The following is a 19,899-nucleotide window of genomic DNA, read 5'->3' on the forward strand; positions in this document are numbered from 1 at the left end:
CGGCAAGGCCTGGTTACTCAACCTGTGGCACTGAAGGGACTCCCTCGTCACTCACAGGCAGGAGCAGAATACATTACACTTGTTTTCTGTGCTCTTTTTCTCTCTTTCTGGGTAACTGAGGGAGTAATCCACTAGATTCTTCAATAGCTTCTATCCACAAGCAGTGAGACTGGCGAACACATTTAGCCATCCCCCTCGGACCACACCCACACCATCACCATCTACCTCATTGTAATTTATTTATTGTACGTCTCCAGTCATTGTTTACATGTCTGTATTGTTTACATTCAAACTGCCTGCATGTTTACTTGCACATGGTCTATTGTTTGCACATTGTCTTGATGCACTGTTTGCACTTTGTTTTGTTTTTACACTTGTTTTACAATCGAGAGACTTTCTGTAAGTAAGAATTCCATTGTACCAGTACCGGTTACATATGGCAATAAAGTTCAAGTTCAAGTTCAAGTTCAAGTTAATCCTGACATTTCAGTTTGTCTGTATTTTTTGTTCTGCATAAAACGGCATGGAGCTTTTATTTTGGGATTTTTAACACATGAAATCTGTTTTTTGTTGGCAAAGCCGCACGCAGCATATGGTAAACCTGTTGGTTTTTTTTATTTTATTTTCCGTTATTCATATCAATCGCATAAAGAACGTTTTTTTCCACCCCCCTATTTCTGCACTTTACTGTAAATGCAGGCGGCATCACAATGACTCGGGCGGTGAGATGGAGGCTGGGACCCTTGAGTTCCCTCACGTGTGACTGTTTCTGCTTGAGACCCGCTGTAATAAACGATCACAGCAGCAGCTAGTGGCTTGTTAGTGGTAGAAGTGGGAGCCCCAGCAAGAAGACGCATGTCTGATCCACACACTATAGGGTGGGTAATATGGACACAGCAGAACATGAATTGGTGAAAACCTTCCAGATTGCTTGCTGTTATTATCCTCCCGAATCACGTCCACCCTTCTCCATCATTCTTGACATTTTTCCTATTTTTTCTTTGACTTCTACTTCGCAGTAAGGCATGTGAGTGCACACAGGACCCGTGGAGCTCTCGCAATGTGGTGACATTGATGCAGATAAAGTGTTGTTGGGACTCTTTGCTTTCTGGTTATTTTTCTACTCCTTACATCCATTACAAACTGTAATCAGACATTGAGTCTTCATTCTTCGTTAGACGAAAATAATCCATCACTGTCTTGAGCTTAGGAGGTTTTTGTCGTTGTTATTACCTATAATTATTTTTAAACATTTGTCTCCTTGAAGGATTCCTCCACAAGTATCCAGCTGTCTTCAGCACAATGAATTCTGGAAACCTGTGACCTGATTCAAGATGTCCACTGTGATTTTATATATTTTTAGCCCCTTTGAGGTCTCATTAAACAAATCTCTTTGAAATTTTGCCCGTGGACAGTGAGCCCTAGGCACATGACCTCTGGTGGGTCTCTCAATTTCTTATTATTTACTTACTTAATTCGGTTATCTCTCAGTCCTTTATTTCTATATATTTGTGTTTATATTTAAGTTATGGTCATCTGTATTGTTAATTTAATCTGCATGTTGGTTGTTGGTATTTTTGTCTTGTTGTGGTTCCACAGTGTAGTTTCTGTCTCTATGTTCCACCATTCTGTCTCAGGTTGGAGACTCTGACTCAACTGACATTTACAGTATATAGAGGAGCTGAGGGTGGAGTTAGTCTTGTCCTTGTGTTCTTACGTAGCCTGGGTGACTGCTGGTCTGTTATTTGAAACTGTTGGTAGAAAATTCCTTGAAGAATCTGTAGCTCACTTATTTTGAATGAGTGTCAACAGGCCAGCAGCCATATCACCCTGCAAATCACAACTGGCAGCCCACTGGAGCTCAGCAGGTGTGAGCCTGGTCAGTACCTGGATGAGAGTCCTCCAGACCTCCAGGGAAAAACTAAGGTTGCTGCTGGAAGAGGTGTTAGTGGCGCCAGTAGGGGGCGCTCACCCTGCGGTCTGTGTGGGTCCTAATGCCCCAGTATAGTGATGGGGACACTATACTGTAAAAAGGCACCATCCTTTGGATGAGACGTAAAACTGACTCTCTGTGGTCATTAAAAATCCTGGCCAAATTTCCCCCTGGCCTTTACCACTCATGGCCTCCTAATAACCCCCCTCTCTGAACTGGCTTCATCACTCTGCTCTCCTCCCCACTGAGAGCTGATGTGTGGTTATTATTAGTATTGCTGTTGTTGTCTTTTGTAAACATTTTTCTTGCACATAACCACTTTTAGTAAACGGACACACATTTTGGTTGGTCCAGATTTTGTATGACCTCTGTGGCCACCTCCGGGACTTACTGCCTGGTGATATACTGCAAGTGTGGTGATCTATGGGACTTATAAAACTCTGTCACACACACGTGCCAGATACAATCAGAAGCAGCCGTGTTTTCTTCTCGCCTACGTGCAATCACATCAATAAAAGGCCGTTCACAGATGTTCACATCTTTTAAGTGTCTATTTCCCCGCTAATTGCAGTTCAGAATACTTTACCACCTGATGGGCTGCACAGAAACAAACATGTCTTTGTATGATAACCCTTCTCTGCTTTCATCTCGGCTGTGTCGGCGAAATAGCTTGACATCGCTGACAATGACCTCCTGAAGCACCCTATTTTATTTGCTTATTGAAATGTAAAAACTGAATAACTGCAGGGAGATGAGACATGACTTATAATGCTGATAACTGAGATCATAACAGGTCAGGGCAACGTGCTGCTGACAGGCAATTCATTTGCCTTTCTTAACTGATGTTGATGGCTGCTGGTCTCAACATTTTTGTTCAGTTTATGGAGCAAAACAAATTCACTGGTGGGTATCGGCCAAAACGTCACAATCCAGCACATCTGGAGCTTTAACTTCAACGTGTTCAGTTCCTTCTTTGTTGTGAAATATCTGACCTGCAGAGAAAGTCAAACTGTATTCTGTGAATGACACTGGTATAACAGGAAAGTCCAACTATAGTGTAAGGTGTTGATTGACTGCTGACAATGAGCTCTCAAGCTTTGTTACAAGCACTGCTTTTTTTTTACCGATAGAGTTTTGCAAGTCCAGGCAAAAGGTGTTGGTCTGAATCATTAGGGCCTTTCTGATAGCGTGGGAGGGGGTCTCCACATGAGCTGTAATTGTATCTTCCCTGGACAGCAGTGGCAGTAACCTCTCTCGGTCGGTCCCGGTTGGCCAGGGGCGCTCATTAACCATCTTCTTACTAACCGGCGTCCCGACCGAGGCTGCTACCAGTATTCTCCCTCCACAAGTCTTGTCTGAAAACCTTTTTCTCCGAATTGTCTTTGTAAATACTCACTGTCTTCCTAAACCGTGAGGGTCCGTGAAAAGACAACCTCCGACTGTCCTAGGAACTGCTTTTATAGGGAGCTACAGTCTCCTGGTGATTTCCCCGTGAGAATCCGAAGGATGTGGTTCTCCTAAACGGGATGACCCCACCCCTGGGGAATTCACCCTTGTTTCCTACCCCTGCTTTGCTACAGGCCTTCAGCATGGTTCCGGAATGCCCACCTCTACAAACTCAAGGCAATTTGGTGCCAGGGAAGAGAGTACTATTCAGCTCATCTTGCTTACATGATCCCTTATTTGCTAAGTGATTCTAAAATCTGGCACAACCTAGTCTTGAAGGATCCCATATGTCTGATTTCTACAACACAGCCTTCTTTGAGCCTCCTGATTCCAGTCCCAGAGGGATCTTCACTTATTTTTCTTTTGTAATGTCATGTCTGTATTTTTTTTTTTGCTATGACTCTTAATAGCCTCTTGTATCGCAAGAAAGGATTTTGAAAATCTGAAGCAGTCTCACTACAAGCAGGGATAAACCACATTGGTCCTGTGTGTCTGTAGGTTTTCATCTCTTAGTCATTTGATAATATGGGCTATGAGAAATCAAGGTAAATCGGTAGATTAGTCAGGACTAGTGGTGCTGTTTTCAGCTACATTCACTGCTGACTTTCTGATTCCCCTTCTGATGAAACTGTAGCCATGTTGTTTAAATCAGTGCTGATAGGTCTCTCCTTTTGCAGTACTGAAAGTGGCTTTTTATCTTTGCAGTTGTGTAGAGAGAAACAAACAGTGTTAATGATGAGGAACACCTGACAAGGAGTCAGTAGATTTGATTGCAGAATGTGATGGATTACCTACAGTACAACACCTAATATAGGCTTGTCATGCAGTTTGCCTGGAACTGTTTATGAAGATTCTGATCAATGTCAATGAAAGATTTCAAAATGACAAGCTTGTCTTTCTCATAACCACGCTACAGCGTGTGAACAGCAGTCAATGTTGTAATAATAGAAAACACTAGTGAAGGATTTGAGAAAATGGTTGATATGTTCATTGTACACATCCTCAATAGTGCCAATGATTTCTAAGACTTGTACATAGCTGTGTTGGTTTGCATATATACTACACTTACAGTACTGTACAATATACTGTAGTATATGATATATAATTACATATGATATACTGTATACAGTAGGTGAAAAACAACCTGAAAACATTGAACATTGTTTTATCCAATTACAGTTAGTTTCTCACTTTTATTACTCTGTTCTCTTTTACGTGAATTGTTTTATGAGTTTTTAATCTTTTTTCCCCCTATCTGACTGAAATGAAAATACTATACCTATACCTATACCTTAAATAAGTACCTTACCTGATTTGGGAAATGCAGGATAGATACAGTAGATACTTTCTTGATCCCATGAGGGAAATTGCAGTGCAATAGCAGCTTAGCACAGTGTAACGGAAAGATACAATAATACAACAGTATAATACAGTACATACAATACAGTACTGCATTGTATTGTTGTATTATTGTATCATTTTGTCTCACTGTGCTACAGTACGTCAACACAGTGACTTTGAATCCCACTGCAAAGCATGCTGGTTCTTATAGGGCAACTTTGTTGTCTCTTGATGAAGGACTTTGGTAGGTTAAAAACAGCTTGAACACCTACACTTTTCCATTGTAATTGGGAGCACTCTTTCTCCTTTATTGTGCTGTCATAGTAATGTTACATTAGTCACTGAATAAATAACTTGATCGATCACTAGCATTACGACATACTAGAGAAACAGAATGTTCTGAGGCCATAAGGGCAAGTTTCAAATATAGAACCATGGAGACAAATAATAATTAATTCAAGGAGATTTGCTATAACATTAGCGACACGAGTGAATTGTAGTTAAAGCAGTGTCTCATCTTGCTAAGAAAGATGTGCCACAAGGAGTTAATAGCTCCTAGAGCAGAGCGATAAATCTTCTGACAGTCCAAACATCTGCTGGATTAAGCATCTAATGATATTTGCCGACAGAATGAAAAATATTGCAGAGTCAAACGATAATAAATGTAATTTCCTGTCTCCCTGCAGAGCATATATTAATTTGCTATTCTGTAGCTCCTTTGATTTAGGCAGGTCTCTGCGTGCATAATAATGAGGTCAGCTTTGGGATAGGTGGGGGGCATCACACTGAAATCGGGTGCTGTGCACTTGACTCCCTGCCTCCTCGCCGGGGATGCAGCGGCAGTGAAGAACACAACAAGAACAGGGTGACACAAACCTGTCTCCAGTAAAACTAAGGCTTCGCCTGTGACAGGCTGCACCCGAGTCAGCAGTTCATCGCCTGCCTCGACTATAGACCCCACGAGCTTATCTGGAGTGCTGCAACCTGAAAATAAATTAAAACGTGTCTCCCATTTCTTCTCAGGATAATCATTGGCTTTGAACACTTAATTTCCTCCGGAATTTATTTCACAAGAGTTACGGTATCTTTAAAAGCATGCTATTGCTATGAATTCTGAATATTAAATCCATCATGCCCTTTCACAATACGGTACATGCATATATTCTCCATTTGTGTATGTAGTGTGTGTCTGTAGGCGTGTACTGTATATAGATAAACAGTGTGCATGTATGCATGTGTCCATATGCATGCATATATGGTACATATCTGTATGTATAGTATGTGTGTATGTATGTATCCATATGCCACAATCCATCTTCAGGACAAGAAAACTGAAATTAAGGGATTAACATCATACTGAGATGTAACACTCTGTGTGCAATCATCTGCTTGGTATGTTCCCAACGCATCATTTTCCTGGGTCATGTGCAATTATGTCCACCTCAGTTATTTCTACACTAAAGCATATAGGGTGAATAAAATAAAAGCCTTTAGAGCTGCAAAAATAACCCTCTCTCTACTAATGGAAAATGAAATTGCCTTTTTTTCCCCCAGTAATCAAAACCCATAGACATGTGGGATGCTGTCCATCTGAGTGTCTTGATCACCTACCGTGACCAATGGAATATAGTGTAGAATTCAATTCAACATAGACACTCTCTGTTGAGAGCTCTGGCAGTACTGTTGTGTGACTCTGGCAGGGATTGGTCTTTATTTAGGTGAAGGAAAAGTCTGACAGCTGAAATTGTGGGATTTCTCCAATGGCCAAAGGTTTCCATTATGAATGTTTTTTTTCCTAGCAAAACATTTTTGGCAAACAGCATTTGCTGTGTGGAAGGGTACAGTATATAAAGCATGTAGAAATGACCTGTGCTTAGATCTGATCTCTGAGAGAACAGTGGTGTCTCTTGGCTAAACTCTTCAAGTCTTTCAGAAATAAATGCGGCTCTAAACTACACTGATGTGCTCTGGGACTACTTGCATTCCTAGTTTAAAAGTGGCTTATCCTTACTTTCTCCTTCAGAAATGTATCACTATTATATTCGTGCAAAAACCCCATGCTACACAATACCTGCTACATTGTTTTTGTCTTTATTCATATTGAGGCCAGAGTTTGAGCCATAAAGGGACATACAGTAATATTAAAAATCTTCAGGAAATCGGTAAATAACAAGTGAAAATTAATGGCTGCAGTAAAAGCCATCAGTGGAAAATGCTGAGTCTCTGAAATGATGGGTGAAGTGTTTACCCAAGGAAACTGCAACTAAGAACAATGCAATGAATAATGTAATTAAGAAAGTAACAGTGCTTCCTACAAAATTACTGTTCATTAGATTATTCTCTGAATCATGAAGACAGCAGATTTGAAAAGGCACTTAGCATACAGCCGAGTGCACTGAATATGTGCATGTATACGTATTAGCAAACAGTATGTGTTATTATTATTGCCTTTTAAATGGTTTATTTAAAACATGCTGAACCTAGACTCTATCCAGGACTTTTTAAGGTGTTTTCTTCAAAGATGAGACAAAGAGTCTTCTAAGCACATACAGTACCATCCCTTCCAGCTTCTTAATTCATAAGAAATCTAATAAGGACTGTATCAGTTTTTATATACAGTATATTTTATTTTCTGCTGAACACCAACAATAAAAGCAGGTTCATACTGTATAACCATTGTGTCTATAATTTGAAAAAGGAACATTTCGCCAAAAAACTTTTTTACGATAATAAATCATGCCGAAGCACTTGTACACTTTTTTTTTACAAAGAATCAAAGGTTTGCCTTTAGAAATGAATAATGGTTACAGGCAAGAGGAAACATTTTGACCTGTTTAGTGCCTTTTGTTCCTCAGAAACGAATGTAATTAATCCAAGGATCTCATTCAGGCATTTCTGGAATTGAACCAGATAAGCTTCAGCTTGTTCCACACTCCCACAAGCCTTTCGGTAAATAAGTGCCTCCTGTTCTTGGTTTTAAATACTTTGGTATTTCCCACTTGTGCCCTTGGGTTTGTGATTCAGTGTTGATTCTGAAAATGTCCACTGTGTTGACTTTGTCAGTGCCTTTGAGGATTTTGAATATTTGAATCGGTGTCCTTTGTAGTCTTCTCTGTTCACGACTTCAAAGGTTTGGTTCTTTTAACCTGTCACTGTAGAACATTCCTTTGAGTCTGGGAATGTATCGGGTCACTCTTCTCTGGGCTGATTCCAGAGTAACTAACTTCTTATATCATTTTTATACGCTGCTTAACAAGTGCATTGATCAATGGTAATAAAATATCCCTTGATTTAAATTCTACATTTATATTATTTTGGTCTTGTATACATTGAATCCTAACATTCTCTTTGTCTTTTTATTGCTTTAACATTTGTATATACTGTATATAATATCGGTGCAGTATCAATTGATTAATGTCCTATTCATTATTCACAGGATATTCCTAAGATTTTGAGGATTGTCACAACAAATACAGGATCTTCAAAAAACGAGACCATGAAGAGAGGGGACACAGGGCTCACAACCTGCCAAACACAAGAGGTATGATTCTGACAGTACTTAACACAAGACATGGTCATCAATTACCATCCTTGGCAAATACTGGGTTTATTTGACCTGATGCACTAATCCAAAGCCAGTTTACATTTGTACTCATTTATTCAGCAGAGTATTTTACTGGCGCAATCAAAATGAAGCACCTTTCTCTAGGGGACAACAGCAGTGCTTCACATAAGATTCGAACCCACAGCCATACAGTTACGAATCCAGAACCCTCACATCTACTGTGTGCTGCTGCTGAATGGTTCAGAAGGTCTTCTAGGTATATATTTATCTTGGCAATAGTTCTGTGTAAATCTATGACAAAGCTGAATTCAGTTATTAATTGCCAAACTAGCTAGCTTGTAGACGAGAATCTCTTTTACAAAAACCATGTTTGACATGGAACAGTACCTTCAAAAAGTGAAGCGATAACTGTCGCAGAAATATTGTCTAGTCCTATTTTCTCACTACCTCATGCAGGGGTCTCCAACCCTGGTCCTAGAGAGCCCCTAGTCCAGGTCATGTCATACAATAGGTTGCCCTAAATCACCTGTTATTTAAACATTAGTAGTACATGTTAAAGTAAGGTCACAATAAAGGGAACACTGATCCTTGAAGGCTAATGGATATTCTGATTTCTGTTCTAATTGATCTCTAAATTGCCGAATTGAATGTGCCTCCTGTTAAATTGATCATAGGTAAATTGGTCCATGCCTAAATGCCTACTGTATGTAACCTGCTGGACTGAGACTCCCCAGGACTAGGAATCAAGACCTGTGACATAATGAATAACACATCTTGGTTCAGTGTTTATGAAGGGTAGGAATTAAGAGTCCCTGATGAAAGAGTCAATCACAAACATATTGAACAGTGAAGCATGCTACTGTATATGCATCACTTCACTGAGTGTACTAGCTGTTGGACAATCTGATACTACTTCACGGAAAAAACTGAAATAACTTCATATTTCAATATGAAAGAAAAAATACAGATAATATCTGGTGCTGCTGTTATTTAAAACCTTTCCTCTGAAGTGATTTTTCCAGCTTAGTTTCCTGAGTCACCCACTCCTCCACACAATTTTCATTCAGTTTCCTTTCACCTAAAAGAAAATCCACAGATTAGAAGTCTGGTTTGACATTCTGGGACTGGGGGTGACAAAGATTGATCCAGCCCTTTTGAGTGCTTACTGAATACACAGAGAGAAAGACTTTACAATCCAAATGGCTTTCGAGATCTTTTTATACCACAGAAATTTCAATTCCTCCGACCTCTGTTAATGACCAATTCTATCAGACGACAAGTAATTGAGGAAAATATTCCATTATGTTTTCAGCGCTCTGTTGCAAAGCGGTCAGATTTCTACAAGGGCGGAAAAAAAGAGCAAATCTCACGCAATGCTGGGCTCCTTGCAAAGGGCTGGTGAGGCATTATTCTTAACGAAATGTCTTCTTCAAAAGTTGACATTTTTCACATAAATGAGAGAGATGGGAGATAAAAACATCCCCCTGGAGCAAAAAAAAAAACAGGTTTGTTTGTCTGATAATTAAACTCGCGGCTCATTTTGACACCGATTTAACCCTGGAAAATGTTCTCATCAAACACTCCTGCGGAGTCGATTAGAAAAAATGTGTTCCATTTTGTTTTGTATGTACAGTATTTCCTGCCCTTGGTAATGGGGAGGAGACTGGTGGACAGGGAGATGAAGTCAAGGAAACAGGAAGATCATGTAAAGCTACAGTAAATGACTTCCAAACTCATGGTGAAGGTGCTCCCATTCCTTGATCTCCTGCTAGGCTAACTGGTATTTAAGCCATCCCTTGACTCCGGTGCAACTTAAACTCCTTAGCAGTTTGCTGAAAACGATGCTTTATTTTTCTGTGGCGGTATATACTGTATTTTTATGTTGTTTCAATTTGCGTGCCGCACATTAACCAATTGAATGAAACAACGGATCAGTGCTAAGTGAGACTCAGAATGTGTCCGAACATGAGTTGGAGTCACATTTTTTATACAGGATTTGCAACTCTGAGCTGGGCTCCAGGTGACTCGTGCTGAAGGTTAGTATGAAGTGTGCCGGTCACAATGTGCTATATTGTACTTTTTATTGTAGTATCTTTTAGATCCATGAGAATGAAAACATGCCATCTGAAAAAAAAAAAACGTGAAACTGCCAAACTATTGAATGTTTATTGATTAAGCAATTAACGATTGGCAAGTCAACTCTTTTGGTCAGGAAGGTGTAGACTCCAATGTTTATGCATACCGTGTTTTCGGATTCACGTGTTTAACACGGGCGCTGCTCTGCTGATTTAGTTTTAGACAGGGAGAACTAAAAAGAGCACTTTGCTTCAAGGGCACCTGCTCCTATCTCGTCCCTAAGGGGACTCGTGTTTAGGAGTGTTCTCAATCGCTGAGATTAAAGATCATCAATCATGCAGGAGCTGGAGTGATCCTGAGAGCCCAGGGTTCCCATACTTGCCAGCTGTGAATTATTGAAGAATTCTTTCTTGTTAAGGCCAGCGACTCCTCCTCCTCCTCCTTGTTCCTCTCCATGTTATCTGCATGTACTCATTGCTGCCTTTGTTACAGCAGAGCCAAGCACGCTGGGAGATGCACGTGAACTCAAGTTTTTCAAGTCCTGCCCGAATACCCGAATAGTAATGTGCATAATGTACTATCGTGCCGAGGTAGTGTAACAAGGCTCATTGCACTGAGCGAATGACAGAAGTGATGACACCTCTTGAAACCCAGGTGGTGTTTGACTCCACTTCAGCTGCAGACCTGCTTTTTCCATTATGTGCCCCGTAGGGACGGGCACTGCGTGTCCTCGGAGTCCACAAGCTCCAACGTGCTTGGAAACCCTTCAGGTTCAAACCCTCTCAGGTTCAACCCCCCAGACCAGCCTGGATCCTCTATGTCTGTGTCTAAAGATGGTTCAAGTTTGAAGTGAATCAGCGCCGCTTCTGACTCCTGGCAGAGGGTGTCTCCAAACAGAGAGATGAATGATGCAGAGGGAGGCCAAACACATCCCATTCTTAGCTGGAACTGGAACGGTTTCTTTAAACGCATTAGATGCAATCTCACACCAGCGATTGCGATCACACTAAAATAAGCACAGAGGGCACAGACTGCCACAAGGTTTTAATTAAGTGTCAAAGCTGAGGGGTCCTTAGGGAAGGGACGAGAGTGAAGGATTTTAATGGAAGGTGTTCCTTGACATGAGGTTATTAATAATATTAATAATAATGCAGGAAGGGAACCTGGGCAAGATGGAGATGCTTGCTGTCTCTAAGGAAGGGCATTTAGACTTCCAGTCATCCTCTAATGAAAATGTGTCAGAAGTACTTTCTTGTTCTTTTTTTTTTTCTCATTTCCTCTACGGGAGTTCCCACTGCTGGAAAAAAATAGCAATTCATTATTTTCCTCACCTAAATGGGACTTATGAGTTCAAATTGAATTAGGCTCACTCCACCCTGGTGTCTGTTCTATTCATGAATAGGCTGCAGTTAGATTTAACTCTCTTCTTGCAACACATCTAACTGTGACATTTTACCAGGTGAAAATCCATAGTTGGGAGTGAAGTTTCCTGTTGCTGCACTCAGTGTCAAAGTACGGTATTACAGCACAATATACGTGAAATAGTCCTTTCATAAGAAATTATATAAAGTTCATAATTTAAACTCTGGAATTGCTGCTGAGGATTGTTGAATGTGCAGAATGACATTACACTGATATTCATAAGGATACAGCCCTGCTATCCCACATTGCACATTTTGCATGTAAACGGGGAATGTATGGTTAAGCATTGAAAGTGATCCTTCCTTTTAAAAAGCACGTTAAATGCACAGTAAGACCATCATAAAAATGATATTGACTGAAAACGGCCGCGCTGATTTGCCATTAAACCTTCTTGTACTGGCTTCAGGGAGAGCTCTCAGTCCTGGTATTGCTCCTTCTCCCTCGTTGCTGCATTAGCAATATTCTGTACTTTGCAGACTGAAGCACGAACGAGCTCATCAGCATTTTGTTGTAAGGCAGTGAACTCAAGACGGAAATCGCTAGAAATCATTTTAATCACCCCCCCCACCCCCACCCTCCATGCTATCTGAAGCCTCACTTTGTTCACTCTGTATAAATTCCCTTCTGTCCAGAAATCAAATATGTTTCTTGTGCAAATCCCTCGGTCCAATTTAAGTGGGTTGGACCCAAGCTTCTCAAGTATGTGCACAAATTCCTTTGCTCACAACTTTTTCCCTGCCATACTTTGGAGCGGTTCATATCTGCACTAAGCCCGAAAACTTAAAAGACAGAATTAAGATGAAGCTGCTTGAAAGCAGAGATCTGTCTTTTTATTTTGGAGATGAAGAGACTAGACAAGGTGAGTCATATGCAACTTCAGTATCAATCTGCAGCAGCACATTTGAACTCTACTGAGGGGAAATGATGGCTGATTATTTGATTCAAGGAGGAATGACAAAACATCAAAAGAAAACTCCTGTAATGCTCTAGTGATTATTGGAATATATTAATAAGATAAGAAACATTTCTTTTTTGATTGAAGTTGGACTTCAATTTCAGGCTGCACAGTCAAATCTGTTTAAAATAAATATACCAGCAAAGACTATGTATCTTTATGAGAGATTTATTTTATTAGAGTAAACTAAAACTTTTATATTTTTTCCCCAAACTTACCTAATGCATATTAGAAGACATACTGTACAGAGAAGTGGATATTCATACAAGTCTGGAATGTATATTCTGAATAATATTGCCTTGACGAGAACTTGCAGAAAACTTGAACTTCTGAACCTACCGTACTAAATTGATTCACAGGCTCTACCACAGAAAGAGAGAGTTCTCTCAAGAATGATGTCTTTCAAATACCTTTAAGTGTAAACTAGCTTCGATGCAAAAAGACATAGAAAATGTCTATGTCTCCAAGCTAAATTATTATTGTGCCTCCCTGTAGTCAGCAAATGCTCTGTGAGCATTTAGTAATTTTCTAGTATTATGTAAAACTCAATAGCTACTCATTACCAATTACCATTCACCACTGCTGTTTGGAGAAATAGATCCCAGAGGAGTAGCAATGAATGAAGAGCTCTCTGAGAGAAGTCATAATCAACTAGCAGGCCTTACATTTCATTTTAAGCTGCCACACTCGCCTGTGCTCTCTTGCAGTGCTCTGATCCTGCCCACATACTGTATTTCTGCATACAAATACGGTCGTGGATTACAGCTGTAGCTGTAGTGACAAGCACTCTCGGAACACCGGGATGCGGAAATTGGCAGCTTTATACCTCCAAAAATTTCCCTCCGCAAACCGTCCCCAAACCTGAAGGGTTTCCAAGCACGTTGGAGCTTGTGGACTCCGAGGACACGCAGTGCCTGTCCCTACGGAGCACATAACTGAAAAAGCAGGTCCGCAGCTCCAGTGGAGTTCAACACCACCTGGGTTTCAAGAGGTGTCATCACTTCAGTCATTCGCTCAGTGCAATGAGCCTTGTTACACTACCTCAGCACCATAGTACATTATGCACATTACTTGTTTTTCACTCAATTTCTGCTAAACTTCCACTTTCCTATGGTAGATAAGGGCACACATCTGACAGTGTTTCAGCGTCTCTGACCTCGGTTCGCTGGCTGAATGTTTGACACCCAGGATGGTTTGCTTCTTTGAGCTGTCTGGTCACATCATGCCTCCTCTGGCAAGTCTTCAGTTTTTTACCACGCAGTCTCATTTAAGCTTCTGACTCACAGTGACCTCACGGCGCTTCTCAGCCCCAGCCCCAGCCCCAGACAACCCTTCTGTCTTCTGATTTTTTCTTCCAACCAAGCTCGTAATTGCTGAGACTTGTAATTGAATGTCTTGCTTGAATAGAATTTGATTAGAGCTTTTTAACCTGTTTCGGCACTCAGCCGTTGGTTACACAGCTACTTTGCTGCAGAGCTGGTGTTGGGGGGGAAGAGCAAGGGGAACTCTTATCGTGTCTGTTTTTCCTCAACCTGTTTATTTAGGTGTCTGCTTCTTTATTTCTAACTAAACTGCTCTTGATAGGTGACCTTTTAGTCAGACAAAGGTGTAATGATACTGTATCAACACTTCCATCTAAAAAAAGCAGCAAAGTTGTGCAGAGGCCCAAATACCTGAAAAAGGGGGAGGTTGTGAAAATATCTTTCAGGAATTTCAGGGTTGATCATAAATACTTAAAGGGGAACTGCAGCCCCAGTCTCTCAGACTGGTTATTAAATGTTGTTAACAAAATAAATTCTTTGACTTTATAGAGAAATTGTATAAATTTTGAATTAAGCACAAAATCATGAACTTTGTGATAGTACTGTAGTAGTACTGTACGTCGCCCTGTTGTCCCAAACTCACTTTTCAGTTCCCACGAATGGTGACATGATGCGGCCCTTCCTGCTCACTAGTCACTGTGATGACTGTAATGAATAAGTACAGGTTGCACACCAGACATTTCACCGCATAAATGTTCCAACATGTTCTCCATGCAGCGTTTACAAATAAGTTCCATTTATCAGCAAAACCACCTCAAAGTCAAGGGCAATATTTCTACTGGGTTAAAATCGTGTCAAAGCGTACAATGCAATAGGGGTGTAACACGTCACCAGAAGTTTTGTTACCTCGTGCTGAGTCACAGAACATGGCTCCGCACATACCTGGAACTTGTATCTATTTTGTGATGTAAATTGAAGGTTTTACAAGTGACTGTGTACATTTGACTTTTATTGTGTTTTGAAAATGCACTCATCAATGCTAATTCCTTCTAACCCCTAAATTCAAAAATATCTTAGCAGTTCCACTTTAAGTCTCACCAATTTCTTAAGAGTTGAAAGGACAATCAGGTGGCATTATATTGGCTGAATGGATTAAAAGCTCAGATGGAACACAAACTAGAAGACACTGGAGTCCTCTGGGACTGGTGTTGAGAACCACTGGATTCCTTTCAGGTTTCCCATCCAAGAGCTGCTGTGCAGTATGTTTTCTAGATCTCTCTAATAATCCAGCTTCTAAAGAACAAAGAGGGCTTCAAATTGTCCTAGTAAGAAAACAATGAGTTCAATTAGGCAATTAAGAGTTCAGGTGAATGGAAAAGCAGAAGGGTACTCCAGGACTGAAATTGTGATCCTCCGAACTATTGACATTTCTTGTCTATGAGAGTGTCAGTACTGTGACTGAAGACAGGCAACACCACAGACAAGTCAGAAGGCAGGCAGTTGTGAGAACTGCTGAATTGTGTATGGCTAACCTGTAGCTACTGTGAAGTACCGAGATAAATGTGAGAGAATTTTCTCAGCTTAATCTGAAAGTGGTTTAGAGGCATTTTTGTTTAACATTTACTCTATTTTCAATTACCTCTTCAGACAATAAATTTCACTCTAAATGTCATGCATTTATTAGTTTAAAGTTAGCGACCTACTTAGGCACGTACTGCATTATGTAATGGTGGGTTTTTCAGTGAAATAAGGAAACTGTTGTGTGTTTAAGCGCAAATGCTCTGTGTGTTCTAAAAATCGAATACACACATCTTGCGCCCACAGCATGCATTAATGAAGAAGGCGGTTCATTTCACCGTTTGCTTTTCAATGTTTCTATTATATTTCTCCTGAATTTAGCTTTTTCCTTCCTTAAACAACATTTAGAAAATGGAATATGACCAATCTGAACGTCTATGTTGAAATTTAGGAACTAAAAATTGAGAAAATATTTTGGGATGCCAAACGCTTATACTATACTTCTATATGACTGCATTTCATGACTGTATTGGAATTATCTCCTGCTTAAATGTTGCCAAGCGGCATTTTTTCCAAAAATGTTCAGATTATGACAGGAGAAATAATGCAATAATCCATCCATTTTCCTACCACTTCTTGCAATTCAGTATCACAGAGCCATAGCCTGTTCTAGCAAACTACAAGGGCCAGGGTGAGGTAAACCTTGCTCATGTTTGCCAGTTTCCAGTATAACACAAAAACAGTGTTACTCCGAAATAAAGAAACAGGGTGGACAGACACACAGGCTCATACCGGAGCTAATTTCATAGGAGAAGCCAATTAGCCTACCAGTATGTTTTTGGATTGTGGAATTACAGCAGAGGAAACCCATGCAAACAAAAGGGAGAACATACACACAGATAGTACCCTGGTCCAAAATTAAACCAAGGGCCCTAATGCTCTGAGGCAACAATACTGACCACGTCTCTACCATGTTGCTCAATATCAATAATAATAGTTATCATTATCCATTCATCCATCCATTTTGTACCTGGTCTATCCAATTCAGGATCAGAAGAGAACCAGAGCCTGTCCCGGCAAGCAGCAGGCACAAGGAAAGATACACCCTGGATGGGATGCCAGTCCATCACAGAGCACGCACACTCACGCTAGTGCCCATTTTCCCAGAATCCAATTAACCTTCCAGCATGGCTTTGGATGGTTGGAGGAAACCAGAGCACCCAGAGGAAACCCACGATGGGGATAATATACAGACTCCTCGCAGAGAGGACCCATTATTATTATCAACAGTCATGCCATGTCATTTACCAAACCGCTTTATACCCTACGGTGTCGGGGGAAGCCGGAGCCTACCCGGCAAGCAACGAGCGCAAGGCAGGGTACACCCTGGACAGGACGCCAGTCCATCGCAGGGCCAGTGCAAGCCAATCACACATGGGGACAGTTTGGAGGCCGTGGTAAAGGCTGAGGGGGAGAATTTGGCCTGGACACCGGGATAACTCCCTACTCTTCTCGAGAAATGCCCGGGGATCTTTAATGACCACAGAGAGTCAGGATCTTGGTTTTACGTCTCATCCGAAGGATGGTGCCTTTATATAGTATAGTGTCCCCATCACTATACTGGGACATTAGATCCCACACAGACTCCAGGGTGAGCGCCCCCTACTGGCCCCACTAACACCTCTTCCAGCAGCAACCTTAGCTTTTCCCAGGAGGTCTCCCATCCAGGTACTGACCAGGCTCACACCTGCTGAGCTTCAGTGAGTAACCAGTTGCAAGTTGCAGGGTGATATGGCTGCTGGCTATCAATAGTAGTGAATGATTTATTTCTAATATTGTTTTTGTCTACAGGTTGGCACGACCTGCTTCAAAAACCAAACTGAAAATTTGTCATTGGAGAAAAAAACAGTTGACCCGAATTCCTATAATCAGGTAATTTTTTTTATTTTATCTGAAACACCAACAGCTCAGCCTCCTGGGGCTGTGGAGAGGCATGCGAACTTGTAGTGCTGTTGTTAAGAATCTGTGACTCGCAGGGTGAAAAGCACATGGCTCTCACATTGTCTGATGCAGAAGAGCTCATACAGCCCCATTATTGACATTAGGATTGCTGTAGACACCTCATATCCAACAATTCCAACCAGGAGCAACCCCGCAAGGGGAATCGTTGCCAATTCCCAGTATGGCACAGAAAAATGAAATGTTGCTCCAAGATAAGGAAAAGTCAAGGAAATACCAGCTTCTGTTGTCAGCTCTCCTACTGTAGAGATACAGCAAATAGGTTCCAGCCTTAGTTATTTTCATGCAAAAGTGTACAAGTTACAAGAGTGTAGCCCACGATCTAGCAATTACTGTGCTTCCTGGCTCTAGGGGGTGTGCCAAAGGGAGAAAGAGACTGTTCGTTTTGTGTTTCATCAAATACCTCACTCCTTAATTAGCAAGCTGCAACAAGGTTCCCTACTGTCAGAAGAACACCTCTAGTAAAAGATAACAGGGATAGCTAGACACAACTGTCAGTTGTTTATGGGTCTTGATAATGAAAAAGAAAGTTAGCATTTAATTTTTAATCACTTCTGGATTTCGGATCTCAGGTATTTTATTTTCAGACTGGAAGAGTAAAAAAATGCGTTCAGCTTGCCGGGTGAATGAGTAATACTGTATGTAGTTTAATTCCTTACATGACACTGCAGTGGCATAAGCTAATGGTAATTTATTCGCCTTCGGTAACGGGGAAGCAAATTTACTCCAAGCAGCTATGGTTAAGAGTAAGGCCAAAAATAGTCTGTTTGCAGAGAAAAAGAAGTGACTCCATGTTTGTATTGTGTTATTGTAAAATTATTTGGATTCCTAATGGCTATGAAATGCGCTGCTTGTCCAACACTCTCATTCATAGGCCTTTTCTTCCATCTATTGAAGAAATATTTTCCCAGGCTCTTCACTGGAGCAGGCCTCGCTAGGTTTTGCTTTCAGTAGCCAGCTGGGCTCTTAAAAATGATGTGTACAGTCTCTGCTTGACATTGGAGCTCATTGCTGTGCTTAATCTATCTGTTTGAGCCATTGAGCTGCGCGTGTCTTTGAGTTACAATGCTGTATTTGCACTAAGCTACCTTTTGAAAAAGGAGAAGCCTGCATGTCTCTTTTAATTGTGGTCAAGGCAGATAACTAAGACTAATCCTTAGAAAGCAGCAGTTCCCGGAGTATCACAGTTTCTTCAACTCTTGACTCTTGTAAAAAAATGTGTCAACATTTTTCAATTGAACCACGCACTAACTGAACGTGGGAATCGGAAATTAAACCGTTCCGTAACACAAGTTGTTCATTTTAATAAGACAAGGCTTTCACTCTGAAAGATCGCAAGTCTACTGCACACGCAGAAGAATGTATTCGCTGACAACTAAACCAGAGTGGAAACATAATTAAAACTGTAGCACCGTAGTGAAAGATGTTCATCTGAGCATATTCTTTTCTGTGGAGTACAGAATTAATTTAAAACAAAAACACAAGATTTGTTTCACAATATACTTCAGGCGGATGTTATTTGTGTTGTTTGAATTGCAGCAATTTACCTAAATCCTTATTCACACAAAGTGCTCTGACACTGACTGCTACAGCAAGTCAATTTGCACTGACGTTAAAGTCAGTCATATACAGTACAATAGATATGTTAAGAACCTGAAAATGATCTGCAAGACAATTATATTCCCAAATATGTGATACATCATTTTGGAAATACTTTATTTGAAGGAATTATGACCCCAATAACATTTCTTAAATACTTTCTTTTTGATCCGCTTCATCTTTAAGCTGTTCTAGCAATGTACGGGAGAATTACAGTCACAGTTAGTGTCATTATTAAATTTATTGATGTCGTTGATTCATGGCAACTTACCGCAAACCAAACTCATTCATGCTCATCCCTGTGCTGTTGAATATCATCAGGTGACGTTTCACTCTGATCCTGATGTCTGCAGTGTCACTGTATTCTACATGGTAACGTACTGAAGCTGATTTCAGTATTTCGGGGTTTAATATCCATCTCCCGTAAATAGTAAGATCTCAAACGATCATCAAAAGCAAATAAAAAACAATTCATTAAAAAACTCTAACACTGGGCGTTATACATGTTAAAACATGTGATTTACCTGTCTTCGTTTCCCAATCTCTTTTCCCTGTACTGACATTTAATAACAATTTAGAAACACATACTAGCTATTGTGGGGGACACAGGAGAAACTGAGCAGTGTGCCCTGTGGACTCCAGATTCAAAACACTTTGAGAAGATGCAGACAAACCCCACACATGTGATTGTGAGAGTGAGAACTTTTATTCTCTTTTTTTATTCTGGACTTGAGCCTCTTGACTGCCAAGTCAGGACTCCCTC

At 40.7% G+C, this 19,899-nt stretch overlaps 1 protein-coding gene across 2 annotated transcripts in view; it reads left to right on the forward strand.

Moving 5' to 3' along the window:
* luzp2 (leucine zipper protein 2) overlaps positions 1–19,899 on the forward strand; it is a 146,399-nt gene that overhangs the window by 118,617 nt on the left and 7,883 nt on the right. For both annotated transcript variants that reach the window (XM_015338685.2, XM_015338686.2), the window contains exons 10-11: positions 8,157–8,261; positions 17,370–17,450. In XM_015338685.2, coding sequence (XP_015194171.1) covers positions 8,157–8,261; positions 17,370–17,450 — 186 coding nt within the window. The remainder of the gene's footprint in view (positions 1–8,156; positions 8,262–17,369; positions 17,451–19,899) is intronic.

Source organism: Lepisosteus oculatus, chromosome 21 (genome assembly GCF_040954835.1).
Source record: "Lepisosteus oculatus isolate fLepOcu1 chromosome 21, fLepOcu1.hap2, whole genome shotgun sequence".
Lineage (NCBI taxonomy): Eukaryota > Metazoa > Chordata > Actinopteri > Semionotiformes > Lepisosteidae > Lepisosteus > Lepisosteus oculatus.